This window comes from Medicago truncatula, chromosome 1 (assembly GCF_003473485.1).
Source record: "Medicago truncatula cultivar Jemalong A17 chromosome 1, MtrunA17r5.0-ANR, whole genome shotgun sequence".
In the NCBI taxonomy this organism is placed as follows: domain Eukaryota; kingdom Viridiplantae; phylum Streptophyta; class Magnoliopsida; order Fabales; family Fabaceae; genus Medicago; species Medicago truncatula.
The window spans coordinates 10,234,623-10,260,302 of NC_053042.1; the positions used below are offsets into that span (position 1 = coordinate 10,234,623).

At 31.0% G+C, this 25,680-nt stretch overlaps 4 protein-coding genes across 4 annotated transcripts; 3 read left to right on the plus strand and 1 right to left on the minus strand.

Annotated features, from left to right (window-relative positions):
• Positions 1-705: 705 nt before the first annotated feature.
• On the plus strand, positions 706-3,949 carry LOC25482436 (uncharacterized). The gene is made up of 2 exons (XM_013610989.3): positions 706-1,663; positions 3,497-3,949. The coding sequence occupies exons 1-2, from the start codon at positions 939-941 to the stop codon at positions 3,561-3,563; spliced, it is 792 nt and encodes a 263-aa protein (XP_013466443.1). The 5' UTR covers positions 706-938; the 3' UTR covers positions 3,564-3,949.
• Positions 3,950-6,258: 2,309 nt separating this feature from the next.
• On the minus strand, positions 6,259-7,425 carry LOC25482437 (mitochondrial metalloendopeptidase OMA1). Its single transcript, XM_013610990.2, has 3 exons — positions 7,388-7,425; positions 6,775-7,327; positions 6,259-6,507 (listed from the first exon to the last, which is right to left on the minus strand). Exons 1-3 carry the CDS (start codon positions 7,423-7,425, stop codon positions 6,259-6,261), a joined length of 840 nt encoding a protein of 279 aa, XP_013466444.2.
• Positions 7,426-20,070: 12,645 nt separating this feature from the next.
• On the plus strand, positions 20,071-20,982 carry LOC25482440 (probable receptor-like protein kinase At1g11050). The gene has a single exon (XM_013610993.3). The coding sequence runs from the start codon at positions 20,124-20,126 to the stop codon at positions 20,811-20,813; it is 690 nt and encodes a 229-aa protein (XP_013466447.2). The 5' UTR covers positions 20,071-20,123; the 3' UTR covers positions 20,814-20,982.
• A 2,039-nt stretch (positions 20,983-23,021) lies between these two features.
• Positions 23,022-25,188, plus strand: LOC25482441 (probable receptor-like protein kinase At1g11050). The gene has a single exon (XM_013610994.3). The coding sequence runs from the start codon at positions 23,062-23,064 to the stop codon at positions 24,973-24,975; it is 1,914 nt and encodes a 637-aa protein (XP_013466448.2). The 5' UTR covers positions 23,022-23,061; the 3' UTR covers positions 24,976-25,188.
• Positions 25,189-25,680: the final 492 nt, after the last annotated feature.

The following is a 25,680-nucleotide window of genomic DNA, read 5'->3' on the forward strand; positions in this document are numbered from 1 at the left end:
ATTCTAGTAAATAATAATTCAAATGATATTGTGATGTAGAAATTAAGTGATATGTCTAAATTATAGTTAACATTTTGCAAATTATGTCGGCATTGATTATATATATGTGATTTGTTTTCTATGTTACTATGAATGATTGTGTAATTAGAGCAATGTTATATATCAAGAAAGATTTAAGAATGACATGATAGAATAATCATTTTTAGATTTTATCAAAAAATTGTCTTTAAATTAATGTTAGCCAATAAAATTTTGGTCTGACCGGAAATTATGGTTTGGTGTGTGTTGTGTATTTTTTTTTATGAAAAATTAATAAATAAGACTGAAATCTAAAGGTGATTATTGTATCATATTATTCTTAAATATTTTTTTATAAAATCATTCTTAATATGTAACATTTTCCTTTAATTAACCCAAAGTAGCACTATTACTTTTGTTGTTTAAGGAGGATGAACATATTTTAATCACCAATATTACCAAGGACAACCTCGAGAAACGGTCATTGGTTACCTCATTTTCTCCTTGTAATTGGATAACAAAATATTATAAGAAAGAAAAGACAAAGTAACACGTATATTCAATTGAAAAATTATGAAAGACAAAAAATCGAAAATTGAGGAAGGAATTGGACCCATGTGGCATTCTCTCTAGAATCCATAGACTTTTTGAAACGCTCTCTCACTCTCACCAATCACTCAATATAATTCTTTCTTTAAAAAACTTAGTCACCAAGAAATTTAAAAAGCTTCTTTGTCACCTTTCAATGTGTTGTAGTGGTTGTGAAGATACTATACTATATATTAAAATAAATATTATTAATCCCTTCACCATTCCTACCCTCTTTCAAAATCTTTCAAAACCTAACACAAAATATTACTCATATTAATTTCTCTTCTTGAAAAAAAAAAGTATATGTTATAAAATATAATATAACAAAAATGCTTGATCCACGAAGATACCATTACCAACCCACAATTTCTTTTCCAGTTTCTGATGATAGAATACAACAAAAAACTCATACCAAAAACTACAACAATTTTCATCATCATCATCATGATCAACATGTTGAAGATGAATCTGGTATGTGTTCTCCACCTTTATGGACAACAAAGAGTAAAAGCAACAACTATAGAAGTCTTTCACCTGAATCAAAGACACAAGCCATTGAAAGAGGTCAAAGAGAGTTAATGGAAATGGTTAAGAACATGCCAGAATCAAGCTATGAACTTACTTTGAAAGATCTTGTTGAGGAACATCATGTTGAAGAAAATAACAAGGTAAAAGAGAGGAATTTGAGCAACAAAAACACACGAAAAAGAGAAGGAATTAGGGCTAGTAGAAATATGGATAAGAAGAATATTGATAGTGGAGGGCTTTATTTGAAAATGGTTTTTCCAATTTCTTTGGGATCATCTAAGAAACATGATAAGAAGAAAGAGTTATTGGTTAGTAATAAAAGTAGTAGTAATTCAAAGGTTTCACCAAGAGCATCTGTTTCTGATGGATCTGTTACTAAGGATTGGTGGAAGAAGAAACTGGGGAGTAGTGGTTCAGAATGTGGGGGTGATCAAAGTGATCATAGTGGTGTATCTAGCATGAATGGTAGCATCAAAAGATATGGTAGTAGCACAACCAGTAGTTGCAGTAGCAGGAGTAATAGCAGGTATGTTTCTTAATTACCATAAGTAATTTTTTTTTTTTTTAATTATTGAATGAGTTTATGTTTGAATGGATAGATACAAAATTAATTAGCTAAATAACATACTCTATTGTAAGTTTTAGATTTTGGCATGGTAATTAAGAAGCCTACAAGGAGCAATCCTTTTTTCTTTTCCTTTCAAACTATGGGATTTGTTTCGTTAGGCGATAAGCGAATACATTGACTCGTATTCTAGTTATGTTTAGTCTTTGAGTTTAGTCATGTTTCACTTTGAGTTTAGTCTTTGATTATCAATGATATGAACTGATTTCGTACTTGAATAAAGTCTAATGACATACTCTTCTTAATATTCTCTGAATTTTACTCGAACGCGACTTTGTAACTAATCCTGATTGCATCATCAAGATTTTTACATTTTGGATCAGTTTGGATTGATTTTTCGTACATAACTACTGACATAAACCATAAACTCTTATGAGACTCTTTGAATAAACTTGTAAATAGTTTATGACACGTTTATAAGTTGTTTTCAAATTATTTTCATAAACTCTGAAAAAGATAATTTATGAAAATAATTTCCAGCTAATAAACACCTTATTTCAAATGGCACTAATTGGCATTTACTTTAACATTGTAGTAGGCCAATGGTGATTGATAAGTGAATGTAAACAACTAAACATGTGACAGAGGTTAAAGGTAGCCTTAAAAGGAAAGACACCACCAAATTGATAAAGTAGTAGGAGTATATTGTGGCGTTTCTTTTTAGAACTTTATATAAATCAAGTCAAATTTTCAAGGCGTGCACTTCATGTTGGTCGATAAAGAAAAAGGAGCTACAGTTTTGTTTGTTTGTTAGGTTCTGTTTTGTCTGATACTTTTCTGATTAGGCACAAAGTTAATTTTAATTAATCTATTAACAAAAATAGAAGTATTTGACAAACCATGAAAAATAACTAAATTTGTCAATTAAATTAGTTTTGAGTAAAAAAGATTAAAAATTAATTCATTTGTCCTTACATGTTATGTTAGTATACAATAGTGAAATTAGGCCACTAAACACCTTTTGAACAATATTTTTCAACACACTTTTTTTTCATCCATCAAAATTCATATAGGTTTCATCAAATTTATATGAGATTCATATGATTTATGTGAATTTTAACCCATAAAAAAAGAGTCTATTTGAAAATTTATGTGCGTGGAGAGTGTGATTTGGTTTGTAACATTAAACTCATCAACAATGATATTATGTTTTTTAAATTACATTTAAAGTCATTGGAGTTCATTATCTCAAATTTACATTTCATTAATTATGTTTATAGGTTGCCTAAAAAAATTATGTTTATAATTAACCTGTATTAGTCTTTGTTACTTCATTTATTTTATCAATCCTCACATGAGAGAGGTGACAAAACATGAAGGTTATTTTGGTAAAAAGCATTTAATACATTAGAGAGTTTAAAATGATTGTATAAAAAAAGTAAAAAAACAAATTTCATAAAAGCCTTGTATATAAAGACAGAGATATACTCCATGCGTCCATATATCTAAGCACCATTTTATTAGATGCAAATGGTACTTACATAAAGGGATAGAGGGAATATCATTTAATATATAAAATTAGTATCTATAGTTATCTATGAAGGACATACACTATTTAGATTAGGTTTGTTCCGCTGTCAGACATGCATCGATGTTCGACATTGACACCATATCGATGCTTCATAGATAGTTATCCTATAGTAACAAACAAATTTCAGTTTGGTGTGAATTTTCATATGCTTGCGATTGTCAGTTAATAACAATAATAATGATAAATTTTTGGATGCAATGCAGGCATGAAATGAGTACCAGCAGATGTTGGCCTTTCATAAGAAGATCCCAAATTCTATCAGAGAAGTAATGGTGGATCAAAAGCTACACATTTGAGCTTCTAGAATTTATGGTGAGAGAAATCTAAATTCTAGTGACATTGTCCACCACTCAACCAAACACAACATTATAAGTGTTGCCACTTTTTTTTTTTTTTGAGAATTCTAAGTGTTGCTTTGCTTGTAATGTTTCTGATGCCAAAGTATTTCAAATATACTATAATTATTTGGAATTTAGACATGAGAGTAGATAAAAGTAAGTTTGCAAATTAACATTGTATTTGGACTATTGTATGAAATATGTATTCATCAAACACCAGATTGAGATGCGATAGTTTATCATTGCTTCACTTATCTTATCTACCAAATGTATCCTAAACCGAATTGACGATACAAATTAATTTAATTTACGGCAAAATTGTCATTTTAGGTGGAATTTGCTGAGTCAACATGACAACATAGTTTGTGTCACATCACTAATCACATGCCACATCACTAATCAAATGAGATTATGACTAAAACTAAAATGATTAAAATTTGTAGTGGTTGATTGAAAGGATTAATAAGTTTAATGACAAAAATTCAAATGACACCTATTTGCAAGCTGATTAGGCTCTAATAATTTTTAAGTCTGGGTTCAGTGAGTCTAAGTTTATGTAATTTGAATTCTTTTTTCACCCTATGCTTTTTTTCGTGCTGCATCTGATTTGACTTTGAAGGATTAAAGAGTTGTGTTGGCTTTTTGTAAAAATCTTTTCTACAATCCGGAAGAAAAGAAAGCAGCAGAGGAAGAGAAAAATCAACACAAATATTTATCTTGGTTCATCGCGCAATTCAGAAAATTAACATATATGTAGCGGTGTCGGTGTCCTATATTTTTTACACTAGCGGTGTCGAAGTTTCAGTGTCGTGTCCGGTGTCCGTGTTGGAGTCCATGCTTCATAGCCTAAAATAAATAAATAAAATTAAAGACAACAAGAGTGACCGACATACAAGATTCAAGATTGAGACTTGAGAACAAAAAGGAAATTGAACAAGAAGATAGATTGACAACCAAAGAGATTGAGCTTTATGATTTACGATTGCAGTAGACATAATAGAAGAGCGGCTGCAAGATAGGGTTTTTATCTCAACAAATGATTCTTTGTTTGCTTTTATAGCATATGAGTTGGTTTAGGGTTAGGTGTTAATGGTCGACTCAAACTAGTTGGGTGGCCGCGAAATCCGCTTTCTCCAAACGCACCGCTTTGAAGCGTTACAACATTGTTCATTTTTGGCCGCTCCGGACCGTGATAGCTGCCATTATTGACAACAGAGATTATACTAGATATAAAGAAAATAATCCATTTCAGCTCTTTTGAGTTGATTTTTTCTCTTTTCAAAAATGCCCTCAATTTTTAATAGAAATAACACATGTAACAAATAGATAAGAATAAATTTAAATATTAAAAAAATGTAACAAACACGAAATGAATATATATGGCTTATTATTTTCCTTTATCATTTAAAAAGTGTAACAAACTAAATGAGTATATTTATACTTACTTTTTTAGATTATATATTTTTGTTTATATTATTCATGTCATTGAAATGGATAATCATGGTTAGTTTGATTTGTTATAAATTGAAAGCAACAAACATTTATATTTGTAGTTTTAATCAAAAATCAAAATTTCATAAAAAAATAAAAATAAATAAAAACCGTTCATAATTTTCAAATAGCCTTAGTTCACCGTGTGAAATGATTTTTGTGGATCAAATGCTTTTTGATAGGGTTTATTGTTCACAACCCCTATTGATCAAATTAGCTTTACGAGATGAATAATCACAAAAGTATAACATTTTTTATAACATTTTCTTTTAATTGAAGAAATACAAATAAGCATTAAAACTCACAAGTACAAGTAGAGAGGTTGAAGTTCGAATCTTGATCACGACATCCAACCTAACAATTTCGGTATTTTTGTCGGTTGAGTTAAGACTCGTAGAATTTTTTGAAGAACATTCTATTTAGTTGTGTTAATAAATCTCATTAGTTTAGCCTCCTTGTAATCTAAGTTGTGTTTAACTTCATGGGTAGAGTCAACCAGATACATAAAATTAATGTTGACATGTTTGGATGATATTGATTGGAATTGATTTTGTATTTATGATTAATTCTTTTTTTTTTGCTTTCGCACCGGTTTCCGACCCACCAAAGGTGGGCGAGTAATCCGGCTCATGCGTAGAGGCATGGGCACTGGCCAAGCGTTGTTCTTTATGGGAATTGAATCCGGTATTCCCCAGATACGTCCTTGGAAGGAGCACCTTGCCACTGGAGCCCAAACAACTTGATTATTTATGATTAATTTTAACTTAACTATGATTGATATATTTTGACTCTAATAAGTATGATTCAGTATATTCAAATTTATTGTACAATTAATTTTTAAGTGAAATCATAAATCACTTCACATTCAACTCATTTTGAACTAAAATCATTTTTTTTTGTTACAAAGAACCAATCGCACAATGTATTGGTACAATGCAATAAAGAAACAAACATAGAAGTGCAATGGTTTTTTTCATAGGCCAAGTTCCTCAGAGACTGAAACAAACATGGAAGTTCATTGCAAATATAGATGAAATTAAAATAAATTTGAAAATAAAAACTTTTCCTAAAATTTTTAACTGCATGGACTTTGTAGTTTGCATAGCTGACAAATGTGTTTTCCCTGAAGAATGAAATCATTCAACCCCACGCCTGCCTCTTGCATCTTTATACAAAATAAGAGCTTCCTGCATTATCTCAGGTCGAGCCACTGCTTTCGCTCTTTCTTTACTTGATGGATGGCTATCTAAAAACCTTGCAAGCAAAGGAAATTTTACAGGCTCGTCAAACATTGTCATCTTCTCATAGAACTTAGGAGCTTGCCGGGGATCATAGCCAGCGGCTGCCATTAGTAGAAGCCCAATGTAATCCGCTTCAAATTCACACTTGTAAATTGTGAGCGAAAAGGACCGTTGGTTTAGAGTAGATGAAACACAATTCTACTTCCGTACTCCAGGTAAGGCATGCAACTCAAAATAAACTAAAGAAGCCATGTCAAATCATGAGATTAAAGGGAAGAACAAGTAGTATAAATTAACAAACGTAAGAACAGATGACATTGATGAACAATTAAAGAACTAAACAGTAAATCAATGTATTAGAAAAAGAGAGATAATGACTTAATCTTACCGATGACTAATCCAATTCCTTACTGTTTCGTAAAAATCAATGAGGACAAATAGATTAAGCACACAGTCTATCATAGAAATCAACTCGACCTTTGTACACATTTCAACTCCATGCCGAGCCATAATATGCGCAACCTCATGTGCAAGCATAGTTGCTAACTCTACATCACTTGAATGAAGCTCAATGAGAGCAGTGGATGCAATAATCTTCCCTCCCGAGCAAACTATAGCAAAATAATCAGTAACATCATCACCGGTCACAATCAAAATCTCCCAATTCAATTCATCCAAATGAGACAAAGAAGGTGGTAGCTTTCGGGTCATACACAACCAAACACGACGCACAAAGCCATATTGAGAAATATCCTCAGAAATAGACCTCATTTTATTGATCTCTGTATGCATTGCACCAATAATATTTTCGGCAATCCTTGTAACCCGAACAACATGTGAATGTGTTGAAACCAATATCTTCCCTTGAAACTCTTGTTTCCACTCTTCAACACATTTCTGACCAGAAATCCTCTCGATGGAAGCTTTTGTTGGATCAATGTAACGCGTTCGATTGATGTAAGGACTAATTTCAGCGTTTTGTAAGCGGAATACAATGCGTCAAGATATTGCAGCTGAAGCAAACGAAGCAGCGGCAAGAGTCAAATATTTGAGCTTTTCCATTGCTGTATGAAGAGTAACCAGAAGCCATATTGTTAATGGTAAATCTCATTTCATATGTAAAAGTGAGTAATTATTTCATATAAAGTATGTCAGCAAACAAATCCAAGAATGGATTCTGACGATTAAAATATAATTTTACCTATTCAAAAGAAACTACATAACAATATACTATCATTGATAGAACTCCCAAAAACAATGCCAACAAACATACACATGTTAGCAAACTATATCTCATACACAATCACAAGTATACATGCATATAAGCAGCATTAAACAAGTTTAGTTTGTAAAAATAGTTGCTAAGGAAAAAAGTTTAGTTTGTAAATCCATATGAAAAAGATTAGTTTATAAATAACTTACTTAGGAAGTTCATACCTCTAATGTCCATATCCACTTAGAAAAGCAAACATGAACAATAACCTCGAGCATCGAAAAGCAATTTTTGGTGTCCGACACCATATACATATATGGTATAGATACAATTTCGTTTTTGAATTCGTTTTTTTTTTTTGTCTCCAAGTCACATCCATTGTTATAAATGTATTTTTATACGGTGTCAAATTTTAGATATTCAGATAACATCACTCTTCACTCTAAACAAATTGAAATCACTCTAAACATATGCATTTACCAACAATGATGAAAACTGAAAAGTGATGAAATTGTTACCTGAAAAACCCTAAATTTCCTTCACATTTGTGTGGTGATTGAGAAGAGAATGAGGAGAAGAAGGGTAGTGAAGATTGTGAGAGTAAGAATGGAACAGAAAACCAACTAACTAACGTTGTGTCTGTCTCAAGATAAAGTTGAGTAAGATAGCATGGACCCCTCATTAGTTTAACGTGTCACGTGTGGATACAGAATGAATCAAAGCCAACAATACCACAAGTTATTGGACTAATTATGTGGTTCATTCTCTATCCACACTTGACACATTGAACAAATGAGGGGTCCATGCTATCTTACTCAACTTTATCTTGAGACAGACACAGCAAGATTTATAAAGTAGTTATTAATATTCAATGAATAAGATCCCAAAAAATAAAAAATAATCAACAATTTGGTCGGAAAAAAAGTCAATTATAAAAACGAGGATATTACAGAAAATCAAAAGTGAACTTGTATGAACCAAATAATTTCTTTTTCGCCTCCATCCAAACACACCCTTAGGCAAAAAGAAATCTTACTTATGAACCATAAAATTAAAAAAAAATAATAGACGAATCGAAGCGAAATACTATTGAAAAATTTGGGAAGAATTGAGTTTAACTATTTACCTTAGGACCTATATGGCCACTCTTCCAAAGTGAAGTAGTGTTTGTTTTCCAATCAGGACAAACCCTAATTATGTTGTTATCATTGTTGTTACTACAAGAGCAACACGACCATTTACACGGTCTTATCATCACTAAACAAAACACTATTAGGTTTTACTATGATTGCAAAACAAGCACTATGATTGCAAAACAAGCACTACTCCACTTTGGAGAAGTGGTCCTATCGGTCCTAAGGTGATTAGTTAATCTCTCTTCTCCTCAAGTTTTTCACTATTGTTTCTTTTACCATCAAGTTACCCTTGGATTTTATGTCACGATCCACTAAAGTTCAATCATTTCGCTTCCATCCGTATCTTTTTTATGACATTCATTTCAAAAATGAGATTTTTTTCTAAGAAAATAAGAAATTCTTACACAAACTTACACTACCCCTTGTTTTTAGTAAATTTTGGTTATAAAAAATATAGGGTTAATGGTGCTTTACCCCCCGTAATATAGGTCATTTTTTGTTTTCCCCTTGTAAAATATTTTTTTTTATTTATCCCCTTTAAAAAAAAAAAAATTGTTGAATACCCCCCTAATAGGTCATAAAAAAACGAAAAATTCAAAAATGACTATATTACAGGAGGTAAAGCACCATTAACCAAAAATATATTGTAAAAAGATGAATTAGTGATAAAAAAAAAAATGAATTAATCTTTAATCTCATTGCTAAATGTTAGAAACATCCGAATATTACAAATCAATTTTTTTTTATGCCTCATGTCCTCTGTATTTGCAATATATCGGTAGTAATTTTTTCTGTCAATCAAAATTTATTATTTTTATGTCTCTAATTGGACATAAAAAAAATAAACTTACACAAATATCATACAATCAACCAAGAGTCACAACAGACAAAAAAACAAAAAAAAAACATGAAAAAAATGATTACAAAGTGAACAAAAACAAATGCAGTGTCACTAAGAAAGTAGTTTCATGTATTTATTTTAAAAAAAGCTTACACAAATGAAAAACTGTCAACTCAAAGTAACAACATAAACAAAAAAAAAAAGGAAGCAAACTAAGATATAATTAGTTTCTATACTGATGCAAATCAATAAGAAACCATATTCATATATTTACTGTAACAAAAACTTACATAAATGGTACACGATCAACTAAGAATCACAACAAAACATACATAATCAACTAAGAATGAACTATGAAAATCATTAAAGAACAAACCTTAGAGAATGTCTTCCTCTGTTAACCCAAGTGTCAAATCTTTCAAGTTCTTAAACAAAAAGAAATATCAAATTGTTACTTTGATACAATCACTAATGCAGAAATGATAAGAAGAAAATTCAAAAGGGAAAAGGAAAGGATAAGATTAAGGGAGTGAAACCCTAACAAACAAACAAAAAAAACTAAAATAACAAACCTTTAGAACTTTACTATTGTTGGTGTCCTCTAGTCCGTAAATTCATAGTAGGAAGAAAAAGAAAATGGAAAATCATAAACATGTTAGTTCACATTTGAAATCAAAAACAAAAAACCCTAAAATGAAAAACGATAAAAATAAAGTAGAGACAACGAGAGTCAGAAAAAAAAAGATTCATGATCCAAGGTTGAGATCGAGAGAAGAAAATGAAATAGAACGAGAACAAGAGTAAAATAACAAACCTTTTGAACCAGGGGCGTAGCCCTTCATATGGGAGGGGTAGCCTTGGCTACCCCAAAAAAAAAAAATCTTGAAGTGGTCGGTATGTATTTTTATCCAGCTACTCCAAATAATAAATATTGAGCTACCCTAAATAAATTCCGTTGCAAAAATTAACATAAATAATAAAGTAAAAAATTACTACAAGATTGATAGATTTATTTGTATTTGTTTGATACTCCCGATCTCAATAACAACAATAGAGAAACTTTTTTCAACAATAAAAATTATCAAGACAATAGTCATTGACAAACTAAATGGACGGTGAGTTTCTTGCAAATAACCTATTTATTCACATTTGAAAAAACATTATTAATCTATTATTAAACAGTCAATTATTGATGAAATTGAGTTCTTGAAACGCATTTTGCCCGACGTTTTTAAATAGCGATTTTTATGTTAATTTTCTAAGATTTGTTAATTTTAGTCCTTAATTTTTTTGTTAGAGATTAAATTCAAGACTAAAAGTACTTTGTTTTTGTAAAATTTTAAAAAACTGAGATAAAAATTGAATACTTTTTATTAAGGACTAAACCTAAAAAATTATAATTTATGTGACTAAAAATATATTTTATCCTTTAAAATATATGTTCGTTTTAAAAATAAAAATAAAATCTTTATAGCTGACCCCTGCATAAATTTTTTGCGAGCTTCGCCGCTGTTTTGAACTCTACTATTGTTGTTGTCCTTTGATCAAGATCTTCAAATAAGATGAAAGAAAAATGAAAACCATAAACGTGTTGGTAAAAATTCCAAATCAAAACCGTTTAAACCCTACAATAAAAATAAATTAGAGACAACAAGAGTGACTGACAAACACGATCCAAGATTGAGACTTGAGAACAAAAAGGAAATTGAACAAGAAGATAGATTGACTACCAAAGAGATTGAGATAGGGTTTCTATCTCAACAAATGATTTTTTTGTTTGTTTTTATAGCAGCATATGAGTTGGGTTAGGGTTAGATGTTAATGGGTCGACTCAAACTGGTTGGGTGGTAGTATATTAGCCCAATAAAATTTAAGTTATAATTGTGTTCGATTCTATACCTTCCAACTAGACTGCCCCAATATTTAATCATAGGAGACCGCATTTATCACATGTTGACATATATATCCCCAAGCCACTCGACATGTTTGTAAGCGAAACGATCAATTTTGGTCAGGTATAGAATCCATGTCTAACCCAAAAATCATGTATCCTACTTATACGGTACACTTGCAAATTAAGGTGTATCGGTACTCCTACTTTAAAAATCTTTAAATTAACTATTATTTTTATGGAATAAAGAGGTATTTGTTGATATTTATATTTTAGAAAATATCATTTCACAAGAAAAAATATCATTTTATTGTTTATAAAAATCATAATAATTTCTTTTTTACTTTTTATTGTAAAAAATAATCAAAATTCTCTATTATGAGTACTAAAAATTCAGAAAAATTAAATTTTATTTCGTCGACGTTTTTGGTAAATAAGATTTAATTATTATAATTATAGATGATAGAAAACAATTTTTCTCTTCAAAAAATAACACATTTAACTATTAAATTTAATGGTTGGGTGTACCATAGAATTTGCCTATATATATATGAGACAGAATCCGTTGACATCAAATATCATCCGTCAGTTATTTTAATTCAAAGGCCCATAATTAATCCGTGTTTCTTTTTCTTGTGTATCATTTCTCTCACTCACACACAATTATTGCTTCTAGTGATTGAAGAACTCAAAATCGAAAACATGGAGCAATGATACTCGTAATTCTTTCCTGGGAAAATTGTTTTTCTCTTCCCCATACCTATGAATATTATTATTCTTGTCCGTATCTCCTTCCCTCTTATTTAACTCATATGTATTGCAGCACATGAAGGAAATTTATGTCAAGCTTATTATAACAGTTACAATTTGATGAGTTTCCTTCAAAAAAAAATTACAATTGGATGACTTTTAGTCCCCAAAGAATTTTGCATTGACTTTTAGTCCTCGGAAATTGTTCAATCATCACTTTTAGTCACTACTTTTAGATCAATTATTGTGCAGTCTTCATATTTTTGAATGAAAAATTCTAGGAATGTTTAGAATATAATAAGAATCTCTCCCAGAAAACTTATATTTTTTTAACATAACATAAATTAAATATGATTTTTTAAGCGCCAAAAGCATAAAAATTCATATTTAATTTATGTTTCTAACTAATGATATAATCAAAGCATAACACGTGTAAAAACACATCACGATTAAAAATTCACATATCAAAATATAATGTTTGGAAGAATACACACAATTTCCAAAATAATGATGCATTTATAATATGTCACGTGTAAGAATCTGTCACGATTAAAAACTCATCCATCAAAATACAATCTTTAGTAGAATACACGTAAGTTTTTTAGTAATGATTCAATCATAGCATGCCATTTGTAAGAACGCATCATGATTAAAAACTCACCAATCAAACTTCAATGTTTGGCAGAATACACACAAGTTTCTCAGTTATGATACAATAAAAACCTGCCATGTGTAAAAACGCGTCATGATTAAAAACTAAGTACCAATCAAAATACAATGTTTGGTGGAAAACACGTAGTATCTATGTATTTATACTATCAAAATATGCCATGTGTACTCGTGATGAGTTTATGTGTGGTTCAATGGTTATAAATAACCTTTTATTTTTATTTAATTTCATATCATAAGTCATGAATGTACATTCAATACTCTCTTCTATGCACCATCGTTTCAATTTTTAATAATAATAATCAAAGACCGGTCATTGTTCAAATTCACTATCATTCTCCTAGTTTGATCTTGCTCTCTAACTCTCTCATGTCTGTGCTCTCATCCTCTCTTTGAAGGTAAACTTGTATCTTATCGATCTATAATTATTATTATTTTATTGTGAGTGATTAATCAATTTATTTTTTTCTTAACACATGACACAATCAAATCTAATTTGTGGCAAGTCGTGATGATTAAACACACGCAAAAAACTCCCCAAATTATGCGGAAATCAAATCTATTTTGTGAAAAGAGTGTGTAGGAAGAGAATTCTGGCAATTATATAGATAATAGTTGAATAATATGATCTACAATACAAATATAAAATAAGACCTATTTTTCCTTATTTTTTTCTTGTCAAATATAAAAGAGTGTGTAGGAAGAGAATTCTGACAATTATATAGATTTGTTATATTTACTTTACTAGATTGTAAATTGAGACAAACATCTTAGCTGATAAAATGTTTATTGTTTTGGGTTTCTACTGCTAGGTACGAAGAAAAAAAAAAAGGCAGTTTCTATCCATGCTAAAGTCTTGCTACGAAAATTAAGAGGTGGAACTATTTAGAAACAACAAGAAGCTCAAGGAGCAGTTTGCAGGAAACAATTGTAATCCTATTCTATTTTGTCTTTAATAATTAGATAGTGCAACTAACACCACCACTAATAATACTACTAGTAGTACTATGAATGATGATCAGTGGCCTGATAATTTATCAATCAAGAGAAGTAGATCACCTAAAGGAGAAAGTTATAGTCAAGATTCACAAACTGGTGGAACCACTAGAAGAAGATGTGTAATTTCTCTTACTCTCTATCCTCATCAAGATGTCAACAATGTCAACATATCTTCTTCAGTTTCATCATCTTCATGGAGGAACAATATTGGTAATAGTGTCATTTCAATTATATTGAACCAGAATATGATAAATGAAGTGGATGTTGCAAGTGAATAACCAAGTAATACTACTACTCAGTCTCAAAATAATAACACTGCATGGTAGTACTACGTGGTAGTACTACTCAATGTCTAAAATTAATTTGAGATTGAGCAATAGTACTACTTGGACCTGCACCTACAGCAACAACTTCATTCATCATGTGTTGGTTTAACATAGTTGAAATGACGCTATTACCGATATAGTACCTCCATGAAGTTGATGAAACTAAAGAAGACATGTTGACATTGTTGATATCTTCTTGATGAGGATGGAGAGTAGGAGGAATTACGCGTCTTCTGCTAGAGGTTCCATCAGCTTGTGAATCTTGACTAGAACTTTCTCCTTTTGGTGATCTACTTCTCTTTCTGGGAGCTTCTATGGTGCAGTCAGGAAACTAACTTTTTTGGAAAAGTTAATTATGATCTTAATGTTTGATTCATTTTTAAATTGTTGATTGTTGATTAATGTTCAATAGTAATTCATCTAGTAATGCTTGCAACATTTTGGACTTACAAGGTACTATTGTATTGTTGTCATCTTTAACATACAACCAGAGTTGATGATATTATGTGATAGTCTTAAGTGTTACACTTTGTGGGGTGTTACACTTAAAACAAGGTAGGATAAAATTAGATTAAGTGTAATCTTGTTAATCTGATGAATTGACGATACTATGAGGACTGAACTTTTGATGCCACTGTACAAACAGTGGCGTGTTACGCACTATATTTTTTATGTTACAGTTTTAACTTCACCAAAAAAGTCATTTTCATGACTTCACCATAGAATTTTCCTCTCTTTATTCTTAAATTATCATGCCGCTAATATTCCTTCATAGTGCTACTACTAGTATTAGTAGTGGTGGTGTTAATTCTACCATCTAAATACAAAATGGAATGACATTACTATTGTTTCAAAACTATGAAACAAAACTAATTTAATTTTAATTGTTTTCTTAGTTAACAGAGATCGTAAATCTCATCCTCAACTTTTGCCAAAAAAATTATTTAAGCTATTTGGGTTGCAATTACCACTTGTTTTTGTTATTTGGAATCCTAAATTAAGATTGAGACCATTTTTTTTCTAAACATTTTACACACGCAGACGTACATAATTACTAGTTTGTATATTAAACTAAGTAACATTATTTCATGAATAGCATTGATTATAATGTTTATTACTAGCTAGTATATTAGATTTTCAGGGTCCCCTATTCTTTTTCTCCGCTTGATCAAGAACCGCCTCCAACAAGTCCAACCAGTTATCGAGATCCAAGTATTCAATCTCAAACACATTGCTTGAAGATGTTGAACCAGCATGAGAAGCCATATTGTACTCATTTGGATAATTAAGAATTGCAGATGAACCACTCATATTATAAGCAGCTATATCATAAGCTCTAGCCAGTGTGGAAACATCCAAGTCACGGCTCATATGAGTGGTTCATCTGCAATTAATTCTTAATTATTCAAATGAGTACAATATGGCTTCTCATGCTGGTTGAACATCTTCAAGCAATGTGTTGGAGATTAAATACTTGGATCTCGATAACTGGTTGGACTTGTTGGAGGTGATTCTTGATCACGCGGAGAAAAAGAAGAGGAAACCCTGAAAATCTAATATATCATTTAGTAATAAACATTAAAATCAATGTTGTTCATGAAATAATGTTACTTAGTTTACTATATAAACTAGTAATTATGCACGTCTGCATGTGTATTGTAAAAAAAAAAAAAAAAAAAAAAAAAAGGAAAAGCTTCGTTTCTTGTTTGAAATACCAATGTCGATAATGATGAAGAGTGGAAAACGTAAATGGTAGTTGGTGGTGGGATAGATGAAAACCAAACCACGCTTACACAATTTTATTAATTAAATAAGCTTTTTAAATCTCAACCATCTATTTGTAATCTGATGGGTGATTATTATTCTCATCATTCTCATATATATATATATAATTTGGCTTTTTCAATATAGTAAAAATAACTTTTATTTTATGTCAATCATTGAAAAAGAAAATCTTTAACCTTAAAATTGCCTCAGCTCAATTAGTTGAGCTTAGATTCAGGAATACTACAATAGTAAAGCCCTTCATAGGTACCCCTAAGTTCAAAATTAAAAATTACAAGAGGGAATATGTAACCTTAAAAATGCCTTAGCTCAATTAGTTGGGTCTAGTTATGGGGGAATGGGAACACTTATTGTCATATCTCAAGTACATGGGATTTCTACCTAAAGGAAAAAAGAGGAAGAATGATATATTTTTCTTGTCATATTATCCATCCTAACTTCGGTGTTGATTTGTAAAGCTAATGATAATAAATAAGCGCTTAAGGGAGGCAAACCTCAAGAAGGGAGTGTTCACACATCTATATTTTAATTTTTAATGATTTTGTTTGTTTTTCTATTACAAGGACAAAGATACAGAAAAATACATCTTTCACTTGCAAGTTTTGGTTGGGTGATAAATGTTGAGGAAAATTATTAAGTGGTATCGGGTTTCAAAAATTCAAATCCCAAAGAGAAAACTTGAGTGGAGACAAGTTCTAAGTGTAAGGTATAAATTCTTTCACATAAGACAGCGTGTGGCCCAGACCAGTGTACTTTTTGCATATTTTTTCCACCCACTACCTTCCTACACCACCAAAATTCCATCATCCCACCATCTTTTTCTCCCATCATTGAACCATAAAACTACTAACTCTCATTAAACATCAATTCTATGACTTCCATTTGCAAACATCCAAAATCTCTCATTTTTAAAAAACAAAAATCTCAAACACTTCGTTTCACATTCCTTTACAAATCTATCCGGTTCCTTCACAAAATAAATTTTAACTTCACCATCGTCTACATAAATTCATCAAAACCTTTTTCCACTTCCATACCCAACCCTTTAGCCCAGACCCATAAGCGTGCATAAAAAAAGTTTGGTGATGAGAAGAAAGTTATTAAAAATGTTGCCCTATTACCACTTAAGCGAGCAAAAATATGACTAGGTAAATGTTAGAGCATCAACACAACATTTGCCAACATATCACTTTATCACCAAGCATGAATGTGAGAAGTTCAAGAAAATATAAAAGGAATTCTAGAAGTAAATGAAGAAAAAGGGTGAATATCAGTGAAGAAATTGGTTTTTAAGTGGGATTGTCGATGATTCATTTCTTATGGTTTTGAATTACATTTTGTTGACATAATCAAAGGTGTATGGAGTTGTTGTTATCATCCTGAAGAGTTGGTCGCAAAGAAGGAATTTGATGTGTTCAAGAAGGATAGTTAAGACTTCTGGAAATATATAAATAGTTGTGGGGACGCATTGAAGCATTTAGATTTTGACTTGGCAAGCTACCCTAAGGAAAACTTTCTTGTGTTTTTCCGGTTCATATCTTGAATTAACACTATTCATGACCATTATGATAGTTTCATGGAGACACCAGTGCTTGTTATTGGTTCTTGTTACTTTTATTGTTCTATCAAAAGGGTCAAGATTACTTAAGGATCAATATTGGGAACAGATGCTTCCAAAGAAGCTACCTTCCCCTTCTTCTTCTCCCTCTAGAGGTACAAATTATGTACTTACTACCTTGAAAACTGATCATAATATTCTTCCTACATCAGATGGAAAGGTCTAATGATTCAGATTTTAGTTTTCTACAGTCAATTGTACATCATGTATGTATAGTGATATTTATAACACATTTCTGATTTGATGAAGGAGGATTCAATGATCATTTCATGTGTCAACTTTGAAGACAATAATGATATCCCTCAGCCTGAATAGTTGTTACAAGAGACGGACAACTTTCTTCTTACAATTTAATTTTGTAGAGTTTAATTAGGCTTATCTTTAAATTTTAAAATGGTATTATAGTGTACCTTAGATTTGTTTATTGTAAAGATGTTTGAGTAACAATTCCTCACATAAGTATGTTGGCGGGATTAGAAATGTGTAAAATTTCTTGAGAAAAAAATTCTATAATACATGTTATATGATATGATGATATACATATATTTTCATAAATTAACAATGTTAACTCTTGGACCAAAGATTTAGAAATGGATAACAAAAAAATAATATTGATATGTCATCAGTCACTATCCTCATTAATATTTCCTCTAAATCTTATTTTTTTATCTTTCTATTTTGTCTAAGTAATGATTTTTGTTATCCATTTCTAAATCTTTGGTCCAAAATTTAACATTGTTAATTTATGAAAATAATCGACTACAAAAAATATTTATCTTAATTGGTCCTCCAATGCTGAGACTCTAGCCTTGCCATTGTATATCTTACTATACAAATGCAAAGCCAATTTGCAAGCAAGCCCTAGCAAAACCCTAGATTATCTTAGGTTTATTTATTAAAATTGCCCCTTCTTTGGAGCCAAAATGCAAGCCCATGTGATAGTCCAAATTCAAACTACTCAAAAGCTGGTCAATTAGAAACAAGCATTTATAGTGCATTATATGACCATTCATATGAGAGAAAGCGCCCATTAGCCAAGGGTTATGATCATATATACTTGAATCAATGATATGGTTCATTAAGCACCTTTTTGCCAAAGGTTATAACCATATACACTTGAATCAACGCTAAGGTTCATTAAGCACCCATTTGCTAAAGGTTTCAATGTATATGAAAGATTCCCATAAAGAGTTACAATTCTTGGTGAAGAGTTACAACTTTTGATTCTAAAGTGATTCCATTATTTTGGATTATTATCATGAGTATATTTTGGATTATTACCATTAATATTTTCTATAACTTTCCTCCATGAACATATGTCAACTTACAATAATCCAAGATAAACTCAAATTATTTTTAATATAATGATAAATAAGAAATTAACAATTACTTTCATATTAACATGTACATATAATATCAACACAATATTAATGATAATAATTTCTTTAGCAAATGGGTGCTTTCCAAAATAATGGAATCACTTTAGACTCAAAAGTTTTAACTCTTCACCAAGAGTTGTAACTCTTCATGGGAATCTTTCATATACATTGAAACTTTTAGCAAAGGGGTGCTTAATGAGCCTTATCATTGATTGAAGTTTATATGGTTGTAACTTTTGGCAAAAGGGTGCTTAATGAACCATAGCATTGATTCAAGTGTATATGATCATAACCTTTGACAAAGGGGTGCTTAATGAACCATAGCATTGGTTCAAGTCAAATGGGTGCTTTCTCTCATGTGAAGGGTCATATAATGCACTATAAATGTTTGACATTTGGGCATTAATTTGAACACAGAAGAACAATAACAACATAATTTTGGACAGAATTTTGTTACATTAACAACATAATTCTCCATCATTCTCTTACTCTAAATCATCCATCAATTCTCTAATGCATGAGTGAATTGCTGGAACCATAAATCTGTAAAATAAATATTGTTAGGAGATACGTTTGGTGTGGTTGTGCAATACACGTCAAGGAACTCATAGTATCGGATTCACTGGTCATTTCTATTGCATCCAATATACAATTATTGGTGGGGGCGAATCGAACCTAAAGGTTAGTGTGGCAACCCCATGCGCTTTGAGTTTTACATGTATAATCATTAAACTTTTCAGGTTTCAAGTGCAACAGCATCTTCTCAAAAATCAAGATATACAATAATCTTTGTAATTTATGTGCACGCTTCATCATAGTCATATTTATCATCTTCTTGATCAAGTTATTGTAGCAGACCCCGCACACAAGTTCCAACAATATGCAGTATATATTTTACTAATTACCCTGAAACTCAACTCAGTAGGAAGGTTCCCTTATCTACCTATATTATTTGTAAACCAAAATTCATAGTAACATTTTGACTAAGACCAACAAAAGAAACCACATCATTATGCCCGCATGCATGTTCATTTGATTAACTTATTATAATGTAGTTAGTATTAATATATAATAAATGTCTTTTGACCATAGTACGCTGAGGGTGACTAGTAAAACAAACTCATCTCTGAAAAATGTCTATAATAAGCTTCTAATGCTTTCAAAAAAACATCAATCCACTGTGTTTGTGTCTTCAACACAAATCCAAAAAATGGATAACAAACCAATGTTCCTTCTTCTCCTCTTCACCCTTTCCATAGCTACTCCTTCTGCTTCTTCAATATCATGTCCTATGGATCTTAGCTATGTTGAGACCTTCCCATGGGACACATCATCCTGCAGAGACCCAATTGACACACAACACTGTTGTCAAACTCTTCTTAGTCTCTTTGGCATAGGACTTGCAAAACACTTGAAAGAAACTTCACTCTTTCAACTTCCTAATAAAAACACTTTAAAATCTTGCTTACAAGATTTCAAACTCAAACTTTCATGCTTAAAGATCCAACCTTCGTTAGTCCCTTCTTGTTTCCACAACTCAACTCAATTTATCAACAACTCAAGCTGCGCAGGTATCACAAACATCAAAGATTGGAAGCAAAAAGTTGGTAGAATTAGCCCTTTAGACACTTCTTGTAAAGGTGATTTGAAATCGGACACCAGTTGCAGCATGTGCACTGATGCTGGTTTCAAAGTCACTTCTCAGCTTACAAGTATTGATCCAAAAAATGCAACTAAGTGCTTTTTCTTTTCAGTTTTATATGCTATTGGTATTGTGAATCATTTTGGTCCTACAGATCCTGCTGCAGCTAGTTGTATACTTGGTATCCCACTTAGAAGATGAGAAATAAAATCTTTGGGAGTATGGTTAGTTGGTAGAGGCATTGAAACATACAGGAGTTGGAGTTCGAACCTAAATTTTTTTACCTATTTATTGTAAGTTGTGAAATTCTAGTCAATGGTTATTTGACTAAAAAAAAAACTAAATAAATGATGGTGTCCCATTCTTACTCTCTCCCTTCCTTTTTTAAATGTAGTTTTTTATAAGTTTTTTGTTCATTTTTATTTATGATTTTTTAAAGTTTAAAGTAGTGACTTAACTATTGTCAAAATTATATATGAATATTTATCGGTAAGAGAGAAATATCTAATCAAATTATTGAATTCAAGTGGTTTAATGAACTCCATCGAAAAGAAATTATTTGGGAGAATTATAATTTAAAATATGAATGGAATAATCATTGGTCAGATAAACAATATCAAACACTAAATATACTAGAGCTCTCTTTTCATGAGAAACATACTTTTTTTTACAAAAATAAATAATATTCATTCATTCAAATTAATAGAGTACATTGGTACAATACAAATTCAAAGTCGCTAAAAACAAATGAATTTGCAAACAAACTCATAGGTCACAACATTCATGTTAATAGCATAAAACAGAGGAGTACATATACCTACAAATATGACTATATTCGCCACCGAAACATTTATGTTTCTAGATCTGCAACGTTGAGGACGCAAAAATCATTAATTGAATTTGCACTTAATCATAACTAATTTTTCAACCTGGATCAAATAAACACTGCACTAGGACGTAAAATCTAAAACACAATGCTGAGACGGGAAATCAAAATTGAAATGGCTCAAATCTCTAATTTCTCCCAATTTTATTATTTTTGAAATCCATAATTGTTTTCAGGATTTTTTTTTTTTTAAGACAACGATAAAATCACTCAGTTTTTTTTTGTGTGTGTTCGGATTCGAACCATGACCCTTACATATATTATACATTATCCCTACCAGAAATCACTCAGTTTGAATAACGGTCATAAGTGACGGACAATCTTACACTTTAATTTTATGGACTGAGTTAGGCTTAATCTAAATCCTTAAGTGGTATTAGAGTTTAGATTCGTTTATTGTAATTGTAGAGATATTTAAGTAACAATTCCTCATATAAAAATATGTTGGCAGGATTAGGATATGTAAAATTTGTTGAGATAAATATTTACAATACATGTTATATGACATATATTTATTTCAAGTATAACATCTTATTTAGATAAATGTATGTCATCGATCACTTAAATTTTCCTCAATAATATTACTTGTAAATCTTATTTTGATCTTTTTATTTTTTTCTCGCTTACGATTTTAATCTCTCCATTTTTAAATCTAAGATTTTAGCCCATCAATTTTCAAAGTGTTTGACTTTTTCTCCATCTAATTATTCACTATTTATGATATATCAAATCTCTATTGTTAATCTCAAGGTTTTTAATATTATTTTTTTTTTACAATTATTTTAGGTCTTCATTTATCTCTAAAGGTTTGATTACATTTAATCTAATCTACTATTTTTATTACAAAATCTATAAAATTTCTCTCTGAATGATCAAACTACCTAAGTCAAGTTTCCACAATCAATAAGTGCTACTCCAACACTCTCTAACATTATCATTCATAATCATCTCTCATCTAGACTCCGCACCCGTCCAATTGAACATTCTCATATCTTATAAGCTAATATTTATTGGTAGGTTTCTATGCTTATTTTAGTCTTGTTCATTTGACAATATTCTCGAGTTATATAGTGTTTGCTTTTAGATAATGACCCAAAACTGACATTATTACATAACTTATCATTATTACAGAGATTCGATTAAATTTTAGGTTTGAATTTCTAACCCAACCATATCTTTTTATCCGAGTGTAGGATCCAATATACATATACATAGCAAGACAAACAATTGAACTTTTTTATTATTTTCTTGTCTCTCTTCCAATGAAATGCAATGTATATTTTATAGGGCATCAAAATCCAGTTGTTAAAATTGCATCACTTTAACTAATTACCCTGAAACTCAATAGGAAGGTTCCCTTAACAACCTATATTATTTGTTAACCAAAATTCATACAAACATTTTGACTAAGACCAACAAAAGAAACCACATCACTTTGTCCGTGAATGCCCACATGCTCATTTCATTATCTTATTATAATGAAATATTAATATACTATAAAACATGTCTTTTGACCATAGTATGCCGAGGTTGACTAGTAAAACAAACTCATCTCTCAAAAACATGTCTATTATAAGCCTCAAATGCTTTCAAAAAAATCAATCCACTATGTTTGTGTCTTCAACACAAATCCAAAAGATGAATAACAAACCAATGTTTCTTCTTCTCCTCTTCACCATTTTCATAGCTACTCCTTCTGCTTCTGCAGCATCATGCCCTATGGATCTCAGCTATGTTGAGACCTTTCCATGGGACTCATCATCATGCAGAGATCCAATTGACTCACAACACTGTTGCCAATCACTTCTTAGTCTCTTTGGTATAGGACTTGCAAAACATCTCAAAGAAACTTCAATATTTCAGCTCCCAGATGAAAACACTTCCACAACATGTTTACAAGACTTCCAACTCAAGCTTTCTTCCTTAAGAATTCAACCTGAATTAGTCCCTTCTTGTTTCCAAAACTCAACACAATTTGTCACAAACACATCATACTGTGCAGGTATCACAAACCTCACAGATTGGAGAGAAAAGGTTGGTATCTTAAGTCCTTTAGACACTGCTTGTAATGGTGATTTGAGTTCTGAAACTAGCTGTGGTATTTGTACTGATGCTGGTTTCAAAGTTACTACTCAGCTTAGTACTATTGCTCCAAAAAATTCAACCAAGTGTTTTTATTTTTCAATTTTATATGCTATTGGTGTTGTTAATAAATTTGGTCCTACACATCCTGAAACAGCTGGTTGTATACTTGGTATGCCACTTTCATCAAAAGGGTCATCAAATAATGGAAAAATTTTGAAACTTGTTTTTGGTTTAATAGGTGCTCTTGTTGGTGTTGTTCTAGCTTTTGTGCTTATAATTATGTATAGGAAATGGGATAAGATGAGGAAGGAGAATATTTATCACAGGTCAATTGAAAACAGTGTTAGAGACAGTGTTTTACCTAATACAGGAGCTAAATGGTTTCATATATCAGAGCTTGAAAAGGCTACAAACAAGTTTTCACAGAAGAATATGATTGGTCAAGGTGGTGATGGTGTTGTGTTCAAAGGAACACTTTCAGATGGAACTTTGGTTGCAGTGAAAGAAATTTTTGATTTGGATACTAGAGGGGATGAAGAATTTATCTATGAAGTTGAGATTATAAGCAAAATCAAGCATAGGAATCTTCTTGCTTTAAGAGGTTGTTGTGTTGCAAGTCATAATGTAAAAGGTAAGAGAAGGTTTTTGGTTTATGATTATATGCCTAATGGAAGTTTAAGTTACCAATTATCAGTTAATGGTGCTAATAAGCTTACTTGGCCACAAAGGAAGAATATTATACTTGATGTGGCTAAAGGGCTAGCTTATTTGCATTATGAAATCAAACCTCCGATTTTTCATCGCGATATTAAGGCGACGAATATACTTTTGGATTCGAAAATGAAAGCGAAAGTTGCTGATTTTGGTTTGGCAAAACAAGGAAATGAAGGACAATCTCATCTCACAACAAGAGTAGCTGGTACATATGGTTATTTAGCACCTGAGTATGCTTTATATGGACAACTAACTGAGAAAAGTGATGTTTATAGTTTTGGCATTGTGATACTTGAGATAATGAGTGGTAGAAAAGTGCTTGATACAATGAATTCACCAGTTGTTTTGATCACTGATTGGGCTTGGACACTTGCAAAAACAGGAAAAATTCATGAAATATTTGATCAAGCAGTTAAAGATGAAGGGCCAGAGAAAATCATGGAAAGATTTGTGCTTGTTGGAATTCTTTGTGCTCATGCAATGGTTGCATTAAGACCTACAATTGCTGAGGCAATTAAGATGTTAGAAGGTGATATTGATATACCTAATTTACCTGATAGGCCTGTTCCACTTGGTCATGAATCTTTTCAATCTTCTCTTTTGAATGGTATGCAAAGTGGAAGATCAACACCTTATTATAATTCATCTTACTCTACAAGTATGGTTAGTTTCAAATGATTGAACAAGCTTGATTTGTTTGTGCAGTTATAGTGTTTAGATTAGATTAATTAGGATTGTTCTGAAATTATTTGAAGGCTCATATGAACCTTCCAAGTTATTAAAATTTAATGTGATGTAGTCATAGATAGCTAAAAAAAAAATTCCAGTTTGTATACTTTTGTAATGTTATCCTATATGATTATGGAAGAAAATATTTGATTTGTTACACAATTTTATACTTTCTTCTTTACTGAAACAATATTATGTAGTTAACTAGTAGCTATTGGTGTGGTTTTATGATTCGTAGATAACTATGTTAAAATTATCAGATTATACGTCATGATTGAAGTTCGAACCCTAACACCTCTGTTATATGTTTGAGTTTACGATGGTTTCTATTTTTTTCCATTGAAGAAAAAATTTGAAAGGTAAGTACTAAGTTTAGCACACAGATTGTTTACTCCACGTAAGTTGTTTTTTTTTCCTCTATGACTTATCTTTTTAATGATGTATGTATGTAGAAGAGTGAACAAAATTTAGAGCTATGAAGTTGTAAAACTATTTTATTTAATTAGATATTTTGCGACTAAACTAATTTGAGTTGCTTTATGTGACTTACTTTGATACTTTGGAGACGTGTAGAAGTTGTCCACAATTCACAGTCACAACTGCCACAGCAAACGACAACTTGTCTTTCTAGTGGCCTGAAAAAGTTGACCAACG